The sequence below is a fragment of the Phoenix dactylifera genome, chromosome 2 (assembly GCF_009389715.1).
Source record: "Phoenix dactylifera cultivar Barhee BC4 chromosome 2, palm_55x_up_171113_PBpolish2nd_filt_p, whole genome shotgun sequence".
NCBI classification, from domain to species: Eukaryota; Viridiplantae; Streptophyta; class Magnoliopsida; order Arecales; family Arecaceae; genus Phoenix; species Phoenix dactylifera.
This window is the reverse complement of record NC_052393.1, coordinates 13849073-13865165: the sequence shown is the minus strand read 5'-3', so window position 1 is coordinate 13865165 and position 16093 is coordinate 13849073. Positions and strand designations below refer to the sequence as shown.

Genomic DNA, 16093 nt, shown 5'->3' with positions numbered 1-16093 from the left:
AATAATTTGTAAATAAATTGTATATAATTGGGGAATAATTTTAAAGTTTTGATAAGTTTATTTTTGAAGAATAATCCAAAGAATCACTTGTCAAGAGAACAATCAATAATAATTCAAAATTTTTCTAATAATGCGGAGAATATTGGAACTTTAATTGCACGAAGTGAATGCCGAAGCCTATCGTGATCTAGATGGGCTGTTCATCGAAGATAAGAGGCCCAAGTGATTGCAGCTGAGCTAGCCTAGCTTAGGTAGTTGGCATTCCCCCAATATAGAAGAAAGATCCAGTTGGAAATCAAAGCCTAAACAGTGACCATATCAGTAATTATGGAAGCCGTAGAAGTTCTCGAGCACTTTGAAATACTTTTCTATGTCGACATTTTTTGGTTTTTTTTTTTTTTTTTTTTTTTTTTTTTTTTGGGGGGGGGGGGGGGGGGGGGTTGCTGTGAATCGGCTGCTCACACTGTCCTAGCATGAGCACAGTCAGTTACATCAGAATCAAACAAGTAATATAAGGCAAAAGAAATAGAACACTGTTGAGTCCAAAAAAACTCTCCGGAGTGGTGCGCAGCGAAGGAGGCAACCCAGTCAGTAGCCTAATATGCCTTTCGAAGGACATGCCTGATCTGAAAAACCCAGTACTTCCGTAGCATCCGACGAATGTCGTCCAAAAGCGGGTGCTCCACCTCCTTCCGCCCCTCTTCCCTTAGGCGTGCCATCAGGGGCTGAGTCATCCTCCAGAATGATACAACCAGTCTGTAAAACATATCTCGCATAGGAAATCTCCTCCTATGTCGCCTTAAGCTCCGCCCCCAAAAGTCGAGGCCTTGAAAGAGCGACAACCCCCTGCGGCAATCAGCCTGGCGCCATGATCTCTGATGACAAAAGCCACTCCCGCCCGATCGTCACCGGCAAGCAGACTCTCATCGAAGTTCATCTTTAGATGGCTGGGGGGTGGGGGCTCCCAATAAACAAGGGCAAACCTAGGCGCTGTGGTAGCGAAAAGAGGTCCCAGATGTTCCTAACCATCATAGATGAATCAAACTCAGCAGCCTCCATAATCTCCACTGCCTACCAGAGAACCCGTTCTACAACAGACCTCATGAAAGCTCTCCTCCCCTCAAAGACTGGCATTCCTGTCCAGCCAAATATGATACGCCAGGTAGATAGCAGCAATACTCCACCTTGCAGTGCTCGGAGATAATAGAGCAATCCTCACCTGTCTTAAAAAGTCCCCCACACCAAAAGTAAGCCTCGATAAGGGAAAAGATGCCCTCCTCCAAACCTGAGGTGTTCGTGGGTACTCAAATAGCACATGGCTAACAGTCTCCACCAATTCTAGACAATTCACACGCATTGGAGAAGCCCTCATCTCCTCCTAGCCAGCATACTCCTAGTCTTAGACCATTTTTTAAATAAACAGTGCCATTCGTGGATGAGCCCGCATTATCGCCCCGACACAACATTAATGCCAACATGTCAAAAAAAAGACCGTCACCACGGAAAATCCGAACCGGCGGTCGGCAGCCAGTCCCGCGGTCGATATTAAGGGGATGACGAGTCAGAGGACCTGCTCCTTTCTGGTTTTCGTGGCGGCAGATAAATGGGGCACGTGGGATTCCTTTCTTTCCCTTTCTTTCTCCCTCGCTCTCGCCGCTTTCCTTTCCCCAAACACAGGCCCAGCCCTCGACTCCAAATTTGGCCATCTCATCAGAGCCAACTGAAGCACCAGCCCTGTTTCGGCCCGAGTACATATTTAATTCCTTTTACCCCCAACGGCTTCTATGATTTCTGCTATGCATTTATCGATTTTGTGCCATATAACTGTTACTGAAAGCTTCTTTTTATTGATCTGTTTCTTCTTATGAGGTTGTTCTAATATTTTTTGGTGTTCAAATTTTACATGAAATTAAGCAGCGAGGTTGTACAAATACATTGGTTTTTGCTTTTGTGAAATCTTTACTTGGGTAAGAGACGTCTTATCGAGGATTATGTGCTCTATTGCAAAATTTTTAAACGAATAACGGCTAAAGAGTTATCTATAGTCCCACCAAAACAAGAAATTTGCAGCCCATCAGATATACTTCACACGCATGCCGCTGCATCGCTGGAATATCCATCCTTAGGGCTGGTTGTATCGATCCCTCTTTGTGGGTGTTTCATTTCAAGGCTTTTCATGCAATTTTTCTAACCTCTACAACTTCCATCTATGTTTTTTTTTAAGTGTTCCTCTGTCTTTTGAAACTTCACAAAGTCGAGCCCTCTCCACCGGTGTACCAACTTAATCAATTCGCTAACAACTATTTTGTTGATGCAGCTTCTAATCTTTCTCAGATGTTCTTATTTTGGGGTATGTTTGGTTGGGGGAGGTTGGGCTTTAGAATGGGAACGAGTGACCCACCCCTCCGCAAACCCCCAACCCAAATCCCATTCCACCATATTTACTTAAAAAAATTAATTTTTCAAGAATATCCCTTTGATTAATTGATTTTTTAAAAAATTACTTAAAACTATTCCAATTCGGATTCTAATTTTGATATCGGTTACGAACCAAATATGTCGGGGAATACGACCTTTCTGATTCCTATTCCAATTTTGGTCGCAAACCAAACACACCCTTGAAGGTTTCTCTTATCTACGATTTATTATGTGTTCAAGCTTAACATTCTCATGTCTTTTAAGTTCATCTTGTGTGCATGGCCCACAACACTTCCACAAGCATGTATCCACCTTATCCACTTTTTTTTTTTTGGTATTCTATAGAATGCATTTGCAACTGATGTGAAATAATAATCAGCTTCCATATCTCTTGTCACTTATTAGTATGGCATAAGAGTCTAAAAGCATTATATAATATCTGTGTTTCTGGTTATTACTAGTGCAAAGAGGTTTAAGGCTAGTTTCTAGACTACTTCCAACATTTTCCCTCTTATGTGTAGTGATGGCAATGTAACTTTTTCCCTATTAATGCAACTGAACTAATTCCTAGCTGGGATATTAGGGAAAGTTTTGACATGTAATGTTCAAAAATGGCATGCTAAGCATCAAATTATTTAAATTGTGCTTATAGTACATATTTTAAATGCTGCCTTTTTAAATAAGGTAATCCTGCACATTACATAAATTTATTTACAGGGCACATAAATTTATTTATAGGACTTCTGATTATAATTTAATAACATTCTTCGCTTGTTTGTCAACTGACAGTGGCAGCTATGAGTGATGACCCAATTCGTGAATGGATTCTCACAGAAGGAAAGGCCACTCAGATTACGAGAATTAGTCCCATTGGGGGTGGCTGTGTCAGTCATGCAAGCCGATATGATACAGATTCTGGTTCTTTCTTTGTTAAGACAAATAGGCATGCCAAGTTTTATATATTCACTTACAAAAATTTATTCACATTTCCTTCTTTTTTCTGTTAGCTAGGAGAAACTATAGCAAGCTCCAAAAAAGGGAAAGAGAGTTTCGAAATCATCAATTTCTGACCATGCTGTTATTACTGTAGGTACATGATACTAGTTAGAAATTCACCATCAATAGAAAATCAAAGATATTATGTGATACTTGGAAGAAATAAGGCTTCATAAGTTGTTATGTTTATAGAGACAATTATAAAACTAATGTGCTATTTATATACCATGAAAGAGAATTTTTAATGTTGAATGGACAGAACTTGCAGTCATATTTGTAAACTAGATATTCTGGTTTAGTTCTCCTATGGCTAAACTTTGTAATTAGGCAAAATGCTTGTTTGTTTTTTTTGGACAATGTTGCAAGTTAACATATTAAGAAGAAAAAGCATAGCGGTTTTTTGTATACTGGAGAATCTTGGTAGAATAGAAGGAATTCAAGAGTTCATGATGTCCTGTGAAACAGTAGTAATTTATTGTATATCCATTCAAAAGGTCACCCTTTTGATGAGAATCTGATAGTTATAGAATGGACATGTTTAAATGGATGGGAAAGACTGGCTTTTATCATTATTTTCATTTTATTTTTAGTGACCGATGTCATAGAAGCCAAAAAATTGTAATATAGAACAAGTGGAATGGGTTATCTGAAATTCATGAGGAGGCAGCCCACTTGGATCAGTCTTCTCCTGTAAATCGTTCTATTCTTAGGGCATCTTTGGTCTTGTTTAAGAAAAGTGCTTTTGCGACTTATAAAGCAAAAATAAGCACTTCTTAAGAAAAATAAGTGTTTGGTAGTATTATTTGAAAAATGCTTTTGCAAGAAGAGAAGTCAAAAAAAAAAAAAACTTTTAGGAGAAGCTAGAAACCTACCCTTTGGTTTCTCCTCTTTTTAGAAGGCTGAAGCAACACCAAGCATGCCCTTTGTGTACATGCAGCTACAAACTCATAATCTAGTCACAATATTTCAAATGTTATCATTCATGTCCTTCTTATTTTCTTTTCTGTAACTTTCCTAACACACAAATTAATGCTGTTCTCAAAGAATTCTCCTAGTCTTGAATGAGATGGGTATAGTTAATACATTCTAGGTTATAGGTCCAACTTGCTCTAATACATATCTGTTATCTCTCCCTAACTGGCTTATTATCTTATTTCTTTAATGCTTTCCTGAATGATCATTGCATCCTCAGTTTAAAAGTAAATACAGTGGGTCAATGCTGAGTTATGGGGTGTTTTGGATGCTACTCTGTAGGCAACCGTATATATGCAAATGTGTCACAAACATTCCTCTACTTGTTGTGTTGTTAACCAGTGTTTCTTACCACATAATGCATTTACTTCATGGCCCATTCGCCAATATTTTCTTACATCGATCAATCAACAAAGCCTATTTGATTAAAATGAGGCTAATCTAGCAAAACTCAAAGGCGAGAACTCTCCATGAATGGATCGAGCAAATTTTCTTACATAAACTTGAAAAAATTCAGATAGATTTTGCTTTGCTGATAAAATTGTCAGACTAGATTTGTTACTCTGGTACTCTCTAATTTGATCAAAAATTGTAACATTTGAATATGAACAATCAAGTGTTGTAAGCCTTATTTAACAACATCCATAAAATCATAAGTTTCTATACATCTGCATGCAAAATTAAGGCTTTCTGTTCTAAATATAATATCAGTTAATGGTCCTTGATGTTTGCATGCTCTGAGTTCTGAAATTTATGGTTTCTATGATAATTTTGTTGTGCTGGTGTATACATTAACAAAACCAGCTCAATTTGACATGTGAAAATTCAGTCATATGTATTTTATACCGCGTTATTTATGACTCAAGCAATTCTTATTCAGCGAGCTGAGAAAAACCTCAGTTATGTTACAATTTGACTCAGAAAAATTGGACCATCAATGTTTGAAGGAGAGGCTCTTGGTTTAAATGCAATGTATGCCACCAAATCAATTCGTGTTCCAAAGCCGTATAAGGTAATTAAACAATATCCTGTTCTTGTTTTAGCATGCACAGTTTCTCACCCTGAAAGGCCTCTAGTTGTAAAAGAAAACTTATTATGATTTGAAGTCTTGTAGGTTGGACCTTTACCAACTGGTGGCTCCTATATTATCATGGAATTTATCAAGTTTGGATCTTCCAGGGGAAGTCAGGTGACACTAATTCATTATACTTCACTTAGAAGCTAGCATTGAAGATTAACTTTGTTTAACGACATATATGTCCTCAGTCGGTTCTAGGCCAAAAGCTTGCTGAAATGCATAAAGCTGGGAAATCTGAGAAGGGCTTTGGGTTTGATGTTGATAATACAATTGGCAGGTGAAACCTCTCTTGAACATTGTTTCAACTAAAATACTTTCAATTCTCTGAAGATCTTGCCATCTGCATGCATAAAAATATCCCTGCATTAGCCTGCTTCTTGTAAAAAATCCTGCAAAGTGGTCATGGAGCACTATTCTCCTTCATGTCCTAAATTATTTTGTGGTTTTGCGTTCTCTTTTATCTTTGGACTCTCTTAGTTTTCTGCTTATACGCTTCCTCTTCCCAACATGTTGAACATGCCACTGTGTTACTATTGTTCATAATGTTAATCTTATTTGCGTCTGGTCATAAGGACCAATCATATTTTGTTAATTTTCGTTGCCATGCTCTGACACCTTCAACTGTCTTGCTGTAGTACTCCCCAGATAAACAGTTGGTCTTCAGATTGGATTGAGTTTTTTGCTGAGCACAGATTGGGCTATCAATTAAAGCTGGCACTGGATCAGTATGGAGATTCCATTATACATGAAAAAGGTGCTTCAGTTCTTGAGACAACTTGCTTTTTTTTGTTTTGTTTTGAGTTTTTGTGAATAACGATATGGTACATTATAAACACCTTGTTGGCATCCAAATATGTAGAAAACTTGTTTATTTTTCTCTTCCATGAACCCCATCAAATCAAAATCTGTGTATGGTAGACGTGCTTTGGATGTTCCAGAAAATGCTTGAGAAGTTAAATCCACAATGGAAGAAAATAAATAAAATAGCATCATTTGTCATCATGCAGATTCTTGTTAGGAATAGCAACTGTTGAGAGATTGGGAATGGTTCTATATTTGACTAGAGGAGTTATTGTCATAAATTTTCGCCCAGCTAGAGAGGACAGCATTTTTGAGGTAAAGCAAGAATTTATCGTGCACTAGAAAGAACAAAAGTGATGCAACTCACGACAATAAGAAGCAAAGAAGAAACAAATCAAAAGAAAGGAAGGCAAGACATTTGTCATGGACTAAAAAGAACCAAGGTAATGCAACTCACATCAACAAGAAGCAGGAAGAAAACATAATCAAAAGAAAGTAAGAAGAAGGAATGGGAGTGAAAGCATGCTGAATACATATTTAAATGCTAGCAAGTGAAGAAGGTGGAATTACAGAGATAATAAGTTGCCATCTGGTAGCTACTTACGAAGAAAGGAAAAGAGATAAAATCAGAGGATATCCTGTCTGAAGGCAATTTTTTGTACAAAACAAGTGAATATTACAAATTAAGATGACAAAGTGATGAAGAGAAGAAGAAGAGAAAGGAGAAGCAAGAATCAGGGGAAAGGTGCCAGTTTGTGAGAAAGACTCTTAAAGGTAATTTATTTTTTAATTATTATATAAAACAACTCTCAGATTATGACCATATTTTTTGACTTTTGGGAGTCAGATCACATGTTATTAATTAAACAGTCCAAGTGAGGCATATGAGTTATTTAGTTCACATGAGATTGCAGAACCTATTTGCATCGGAAGAGACTGGAGAAGCTCCTGTTTGATGATGTTTTAGTCGAGGAAAATACTAGCTTGCTTTGGATTAAGTCTTCATTTTGAGATTGTTACATTGGTATGTAATGGAAATGACTGATCTCCTTCAGTTTGTGGAAAAAGTTATGATGTTTTATTCTCATTTCTTGAAGAAAGTATTTATGCTTATTCCTCTTGCAGTGATCATAAGAAACCTTAAATTGTGATGCCAGTCACAACATGGTGGCAAATTCATTGTAGATTGCCTATCTTCATTGGTTAGTACCATTCCATAATCTTCTTCTTAAAACCCCTTAAAAACCCGAGATAATCCTAAATTTTCAAACCCTTAACTCATCATATCATTTCCAACAAATGTATAACGGGAACTCTCTTCCATCATTGTGACTAACTGTCACCCTTTTGGGGGATGTTCAACTGTCTCATGTGAAATTAGGTGAGAAGGTACCATGTCAAAAAAAAGGGGAATCTAACATGTGTTAGGAGTAGGAGTTCCAATAAATGTATTCCTTGGTTGATTAGATAACAAATAGCATGAGAAAGAAAACATGGCACTATCACTTTCTTAGAGTCCCAATACTACATAACCTCGTACTTATTAGAGTTCCTGTGAGGAAGTGCAAATGTGGAAAGGCTTTAACAGTTGCTACTAGCCTCTCAAATCCCCACTTCTCTCTCTCTAATCCACCCAGAAAAGGTGGTGATATGATAAAGTGGGGATTTCACGGATTTGCTTCCCCATCTCAAATGCCATAAAGAGTTTTGACCAACGGATCATAATGGTCCTTTGTGGGCCATGCATTCTTTATCTCTTTTCTCCTTATGTGCAGAGCATGTGTAGGTTTCTAGTCTAATATTGTATTTAACTACTTCTAAACAACATGTTTGTTCATTTTTAACTAAATTGCATGTCTATCACAATGTTCCTAGAATCTATAAATTTAGTCCTAACATTAAACATGTCTCAGAAAGTTAATTTTACCCTTTCACCATCTAAGAATCCAAGCTGGTTTTACCTTCAGTAAGTTTGGTATTTAGATTTAAGTTGGCCTCACCATGTCCCAAGAAGACTTGGATGGCAGCAGTTGGAAAAATTATCTAAGGTATTCCCCCTTCTAAAAGGTTTGATCTTGAGCAGGAATTAATGGCATTTGGATTTGTTAGGGGCGGCAATGGTCGGGTCGGGTCAGATTTAGGTCATGTCATGTTCAGGTTAAAAAACTCTCAATCGATACCTGACCCATTTATGTAAACCCATGCACATCCACCAACCCATTTAAGTTTTCACTTAGCAATCGTAAATATGACTAAAAGGTAAAAGAAAACATGGTATACAAAAATTACAAAAAACAAAATCAAATTTAACTTCAAATATATCTTTGTCATTACAATAAACTTAGAAATTTAGGATATATGACAGTCATAAACTTACTGAAGATAAAACTACCAAAAGTGCAACCCCACATCCCAAATCCCATGAACCCCCTTGACCATCACTTTCTGTAACCTTCTTGTTTTTAAGTAAAAACCAAGCTGAATAGAAAAAATTAAAGAACTATCAACTATGTTGGATCTAGGAGCCGTTTATTTTCCAACCGGATTAACCCAGGTGAGCCATTGGATTCAAGGGCTATACCCAAAGCCACTCATTTATAGTCGGGTTGATTTTTGGTTGACCAAGAATCGACCTGACTTTAAGAAGGCCCAAATGAAACCTATTTATTGCAGGTGGGTTCGTGTGGGTTGGCAGGGACAGGTCAAATTTTGCCACTCATAGGATTGACACAGGCAACTTCTTCAATAAACCTGGCCCAAGGTGTCTTTCAAACTTCATTTTGAAATATTTAGGATTAATTTTTTGATGTATTCTCTTTGAATTGCACTTTGACAGGTCAGAGGTTAGTAAAGAATATGCGACCCCTTTTTGAAGGTGTTGTGATTGAACCGTGCTTACTTCATGGAGACTTGTGGAGTGGGAACATCGGTCGTGATGAGAATGGTGATCCGGTTATATTGGATCCAGCATGTTACTGTAAGTTTGAATCAAATTTATTCATACCACATGTAAGTTTGAATCATTTTAATTTGATTATCTGATGACGAACCAAGTATAAATTAAGAACTATTTGAGGATCGTTGATCATAATTTTTGAAAAGAAATTGAATAATGGACTCTCAAAATGTAAAGAAATTTGTGTTGAAAGGAATATACACAATTATAAAACAATGAACGATGAGTATATGTTAATTTTGTAATGGTCAATTGTACATAATGCACACATGTATGCATATATGCATAACAAGGGTATATAAAATTTCCATTTCTGGGACTTGCATGATCCTACATAATCTGTAAGTACAAATTGTTTTACTGGACTACCTTACCGATGTTGAAATATGGAGCCATTAAACTAACAAAACTATAGGCTGCATGCAAGGATATATGGCTTGGAAGGCTTTTATTTCTTATCATAATCTCAACTTTGTCCTTGTATACAGATGGGCACAATGAGGCAGAATTTGGAATGTCATGGTGTGCTGGGTTTGGTGGATCATTTTATAATTCCTATTTTGAGGTATCATTCTCTTCTCCCTTTATGTATAAAATTAAGTATAAAACGACTTGGTGATTACTGGAAAATGGAACTAGTACAGAAAAGTTTTATATGGAATCAGGTGAGAATGTGTAAAGTTGACCGCGAGTGATTGGGATGTGGCTTCTTGATTATAAATTTGTCAATAGTATGAATTTTCAAGATATATAAATAGGCAATGCTTCTTTAGCGTTCTTATATGCAAGATTCCCTTGGGGAGTCATTTTATGCAAGTCAGTAAGCTTAGGGCTCTTTTGGTTCGTGGGAAAAGAAGGGGGGAAAGTGCGGTCAACGGGAAATTAATGAGATGCCTCTTGTTTGGTTGGAGTTTTCAAAGGAGAGAGACGGAAAAGTTGTATTTCCATGGAATTATATTTCCACATTTTATGGAAAAGTCTTTTCCATGAGAAACATGGAAAAGTTACTTTCCAATGCTGCGGGAATCACTCCATTTTTATTTTTTTCCAAAAAGGCCCTTCAGCATTAAAGAGGTATTAAAGACCTAATTTTTATTATACATAACTTTTCCTGGAAAGTGGATGGTCAACCAAACATAATCACTTTGGAAATTTGTTATTTTTCCATGGTCAACCAAACATGCCAAAAGTACTTTTCTAGGCATCTTTTTCCTATGAATCTGCTTCCATATTCCTAGAAAGGAAAATGCTTCCCGCAAACCAAACGAGCCCTTAGATTTTTATAATTATAGAAATTCTTAATTTGCCAGAGGGATGAACATAACAGTGGAATCCTTTTATTATAGTAATAATAATAGTAGGAGCATGTGTATTATCATCTTGATCATTTTAACAAGTTAGAATGCATGCTGTCACCTGGAGATACACAATCTTCACTTTAGCATGTTTTAATTTTTTTTCTTTCCCTCATGTGCTTTGCTTGTGAGCCTCCTATGTGCAATCATTTATACTTTTTTCTGGAGTTTAACTGACATCTTTAATCTTTTCTGAAGTAATTTCTTTATTCCTTTAATACAGGTTATGCCCAAACAGCCTGGCTTTGAGAATAGGAGGGACTTGTACAAGCTGTATCATTACTTGAATCACTATAATTTATTTGGGTCAGGATACCGGTCCTCGGCTTTGTCCATCATCAATGACTACCTGTATATGCTAAAAGCTTAGACATGGTGTATGATATAAAACAAAATCCTCACTGCATGCAAATTCTCTTGCGATTGTTGCATATCCTTTGTGGTAAACTTTCACCTGGTTGTCTGTATACCTGTGTATTGTACTCTATCGGCTTGGATATGAAGGATATGAAGGTTCTCACTGTGTTGGGATGTGATCTTCAGTTATATGGCAGAAGGGGAGTAAAGCTAGGGTTGTTAATTGGTTGGAACTCTTGAACGATCAAATGCCCTGCAAAGACTACAGAAAATGTTAGTTTTGATCTGAATTCTGAATGTAGAATTCAAACTTGAATCATTAATGCAGGTATCGAGATTTGCTTCCACTTTCATATCCCTTCTTGGAATTGGAAGTCAATGTCACAAATTGTATTGGATAAGGGATCACTAATCGTCTGTCCAGACTTACTGGAAGTGCAGTTATTCCATTATTTCTTACCTAAGTTGCTAGGTAATGCATTAGTTATCTGAAGCAGGTTGGTTGTGGGTGTAGGAAAATGGGTTAAGTTCAGAGCTTGTTTGGAAAATCTAACACGATTGGTCTGATTTTTTTATTGGATTCATGGAGTGGACTATTTATTTGAGTAGGCTCGTGTCAATCCAATAACTTTCTAGCCCAACTTCTGTGGGAGGAAGAAAAAAAAAAAAAAATTTCCTTCCTGCTAGCCAACAGATCGGCGGATGGGATTTAGTGTAGTCTTACCAAATTTTTCAAAGAGGTCTGAAGTAAAAAAGAATAATTAGAAAAGGGTTCACGTGTGAGTTCGTGAGAAGATTTGGAAGGGGGTTCGTCATCTCCTGCTACTGATGGAGGGGCTCATCATCCTAAATGAAAAGACTGGGGTGGTGCAAGAGTTATTAGGACTATAGGAGCATTTTCACGGCCATTTTGGGGTGTTATCTCCTTGTGCCGTTGCTATGAGGCAACAAGTTTGGAAGGTAGGTGGCCTCTCGTAGAACTGCTTTTGATCGCTATTGGTGGCGATGGCCTTTGGTTGTGGATGCGATTGAATTTGATTTATGGTAATCGTAATTGCTGATCACATTAGTTTTAGCTAGGTTTTTATTCAGCCTTTGCTTTTAATTTGCATTCTATCAGAGAGAGCCGTGGATCTCTAAACTTCTTGAATTTAATGTGCTCTTCACCCCATGCCCACAAACTATTGTATTACCGAGATAAAGAGTTGTCCCCATCCGTTAGTGACATGCTTTATGCATGGCTGTTTTTTTGTGTGTTTTTTTTTTTAAAATGTACCGGCATCTCACTACATATGGCCGGCCGTGAGTATGCCCGAAATAATCACAATACAAAATGCGCTCTAGTGCCAATGATACTTGCTCCAATGCCCTCCATATGACGTCTCTAGAGTGATGTGCTGTGAAGGAGGTATCCCAGTCTGCCGCACTGATCGCCTCTCGAAATACATATATGATATTGAAGGAGTTAGACTCTTCCAAAAGATAGCAAATATCATTGATTAAGGGGTGCAAGTCTATCCTGGCACGAATGCTCTGGATCCAATCGATCACTGTAACCGAATCGCCCTCAAGAAAAATCCGCTGCGCACCCAGGTGCACTTTGGCATAAATGAGACCCTTCCATACCGCATGCAACTCCGCCACTGAGACTGACTCATCAAAAATGGGGCCAGCCTCCGGCTGCAATTAGCTTGGAGTCCTGGTCTCTAATCACAAAACCCATGCCAAATTTGCTGCCACCCTCTGAGACATTGCCATCGAAGTTCACCTTGAGAAAACCAGAGGGTGGAGCAGAACAGCTAAATAGGACTACGTTTTTTTGTTTTTGGCTATGCTTCCATCTTAAACTAAATTTGGTTGCATGATCGTTTGATAAAAATTAGTTAGGTTTGCTTGTTTGCCATAAGGACACTCAGGCCAACCTTTTGTGGGTTAATTGGTGGGCCAAGGCTCATTCAACCTGTCCAAGTCCCAACTCAGGACGACGTTGTGGTAGAATGTCTCTAAACCGACCCAATTCTATCTTAAACTAAATTTGTTCCAAGTTGGATAAGTGACCAAGCTAGAGTGAGTTGGATTAATTGGACTAGGGTAGGATGTATAAAAAAATTTAAAATTCGGAAAAGATTTAACATTTTTTGGGCTAGCATTGCATTATAGAACTGCAATTATGCAGTTCTATAACTCAATCAGTTTAAAGATATAACTAAGGTTGTTTTTGGATGCCAAATACTCATTTTTCCCTAGAATACATTTAACCTTTGGTATTAACTGCCCAATCAACCAAACAACGAATGTTTCAGTATTTGATTGGTGTTCCCATGGTTAGTGGAACAAATTAAGCATCTTTTTAGTTCGGATCAAATAAGTTTATCCATTCTATTTTAGAGGGTGTTTGGCTGGTGGTCGGAGTATGTTTATATTTTTCGTCTTTTACCAGCATCCAAATATGACCTAAATGAAATATACAAAGGCGACATTTTATCAAATTTAGTCAGGTCAAGTTGGATTGGGTTTGTTCTTCAATCTAACTCAACTCGAGAACAGGTGATTATTTTCAAGCCAAAACCCAACTCGAGCTCAGCGTGGTAAAGGGAAACAGGTTGGATTGGCTTTATTTGGATGAAACCTAACGTGAGGTGACAGTTTAATGCTCGCCGAGGGTGCGTACTGCTTTCCACTCAACTTGTCCTCGGACGCATGCCGTGGTAAGCAAGCCACCCATTTCACTTTCCTCTGCCATTTAGACTCGCGTAGTACGGAAGTCGTCAATTGCAAAGCCGATTGCGAACCACACGACCAATCCGCGTCGTTTTTAATTAATTATAAAAAATAGCATATTCCATAATAACTTATATTTAATTAAACATCTATTTTTAAAAAAAATAAATAAAATAACTATTATATTTTTAATAAAAAATATTACCTTTAATAGATAACTTGTGGCCCACATCTCTCTTATTTGTCCAAATTTATGTTACGGTAACTAGACAAGATAAATAACATAATCACGAAGAATCTAAAACATAGATGCTAAATCTACACAAAGACCAAATCGGTGGACTAACCTGATTTATATTAAAATACTAAAAAAATATTTAAAATAAAATATATATAGATAGAAATATCAATAAATTTAGTAAACTTTATACAATAAATATCATTATTTTTATTTATTAGATATATAGAAAATAATCATGAATTATTTATTTTTAGTAAATTTGTAATGGAAGAATACGTGAAAGCTATTATCATTATTTTTACGTATGTTAAAAAAAATCCATTAATTACATTAATTAAAATTTTTAAAATCCGAATTTCATTAATTACACCCATTTTCAGTCCTACGAAAATAGATTATACAAATAGAAGGTGGTTTGGATACTTCAATGGCAAGTCTAAACCACGCAAAAAACTGCGGCCCGGGACAGGCGACATAATCATTAGGGTATATGTGATTTGATAGGCGAAAGTGGGTAATAATTAATATCTAAAGACAAACAGGTGAACCGAGATGGTTTACCCTCCGGGCAACAGCAAATTGCCAGCGAGCGCCCAAAGCGCGTGCCGCCCTGAGAGCACCCCGCTCGCTGCCCCTAAGCAACCCAGTCCCCGCGGAAACCCCACGCTTTTTGCCGTCTCTTTAAGATGCCCATTCCTTCCATCCTCCTCTCCCTCACCAACTTCCAGTCCACCCCATTCTCTCTATCCTCCATTCTCCACTCCCCATTCCAGACAAAAAAAGGCATCAACTTCTGACATTTCTAACGCAAAAACCTCTTTCCTTCCATCCGTTCCATCTTCTTCCCGACCATATCTTATCTTGTAACGTGATATAATATTTTACATATAGGATATAAATAACTATCTATCTAGTATCCATATACGTATATGGCTGACCACCCGCCTTTAGACGTACAAAATCCAGATGACGTGCATGGCGGCGACCGGGCAACTCCATTGCAACCACCCGAACAACAGCCCGTTTTTGTCCACGGCGACAATGCACCGCAGCCCGAGCCCCCTCCACCCACCCCGACCGGCGGCCGCGTGGGAAGGAACCGCCCGGCCGCCAGGAAGCGTCCGAGCTACCGCGGCGTGCGATCGCGGAGCGGCAAGTGGGTGTCGGAGATCCGCGAGCCCCGCAAGGCCAACCGCATCTGGCTCGGCACGTACCCGACCGCCGAGATGGCGGCCGTCGCCTACGACGTCGCGGCGCAAGCGCTCCGGGGAGCCGACGCGGTCCTCAACTTCCCCGACGATATCTCGTCCCGCCCGACCCCCGCGTCGGCCGCGCCATCAGATATACGTGCTGCAGCCGCCGCAGCTGCCGCGGAGCTGCTGCTGAGGCCGGAGAGGCAGGAGGATGTGGCGGCGGCGTCGAGGGCTCCGGGGAGCAGCGAAACGGGGGGCAGTAGCCGGTCTGGAGAGGGAAAGGAGGGTGAGTTTATCGACGAGGAGGAGATCTTCGACATGCCCAACCTGTTGGCGAACATGGCGGAGGGGATGCTTATGAGTCCGCCGAGGCTGAGCCCGATTGATTCCGATGACTCGCCGGAGGTCTCGGAGGGACAAAGCCTATGGAGCTATCCATAAAATTAGCAGGCCGGATGTTAGGTGGGGGGCTCCTAAAGGACTATGAGCGAGGAGGGATAAGGAGACGGAAGAGGGGCAGCTGCGTTTTCCCATATTAGCCATCTCTGTAGACCTTTTTGGAATGGCTGCTATGGTTTCAGTGCGTGCATGAGAACTACTTGAGCTCCAATAATAGTGTATGAGGTGTTATGTCATGGTTGTTGATGCTTTCCTGGTACTTATAATAGTATTTGTAAACTCTAGTTTTTCTATGGTACCTGGGGTTTTGGTGGAGAGCGTGGTTCTTAATTTAACTAGTGTGAAGGGAACACATTTTTCCTATGTCATACAGGAGAATTGGATTCCGAAGTATCCAACTCTAGGTCTACGTGGGAGCTACCATCTAAACTCGCAAGGAAAATTCAACGAGATTGATATGAAAAGGATCCTTTATCTTTTGACAAGTACTTACTAGTTTAGCCCTAAAGACTGTTCGAAGCTGGCTCCATTATTCTTCTCTATCCTCGCAACATATGGAACAAACCTATTTGCAGATGGATGATGCAAGATCCTGGCTCAAGCTCA

General features: G+C 38.8%; 2 protein-coding genes across 3 annotated transcripts; both read left to right on the top strand.

Annotated features, from left to right (window-relative positions):
* The first annotated feature begins 1560 nt into the window (after nt 1-1560).
* LOC120109013 (protein-ribulosamine 3-kinase, chloroplastic-like) lies at nt 1561-11099 on the top strand. Of its 2 annotated transcripts, XM_039122746.1 has the most exons (10): nt 1561-1748; nt 3208-3336; nt 3426-3504; nt 5308-5398; nt 5501-5575; nt 5653-5741; nt 6100-6218; nt 9102-9242; nt 9710-9786; nt 10800-11099. In XM_039122746.1, exons 1-10 carry the CDS (start codon nt 1604-1606, stop codon nt 10944-10946), a joined length of 1092 nt encoding a protein of 363 aa, XP_038978674.1. In that variant the 5' UTR covers nt 1561-1603; the 3' UTR covers nt 10947-11099. The 2 variants fall into 2 exon arrangements, with proteins under 2 accessions (XP_038978674.1, XP_038978676.1); XM_039122748.1 differs by lacking the exon at nt 3426-3504 and having other exon boundaries at nt 1562-1748; nt 3208-3361.
* Nucleotides 11100-14635: 3536 nt separating this feature from the next.
* Nucleotides 14636-16093, top strand: LOC103716877 (ethylene-responsive transcription factor ERF027-like). The gene has a single exon (XM_008805065.4). It carries the CDS (start codon nt 14825-14827, stop codon nt 15527-15529), a length of 705 nt encoding a protein of 234 aa, XP_008803287.1. The 5' UTR covers nt 14636-14824; the 3' UTR covers nt 15530-16093.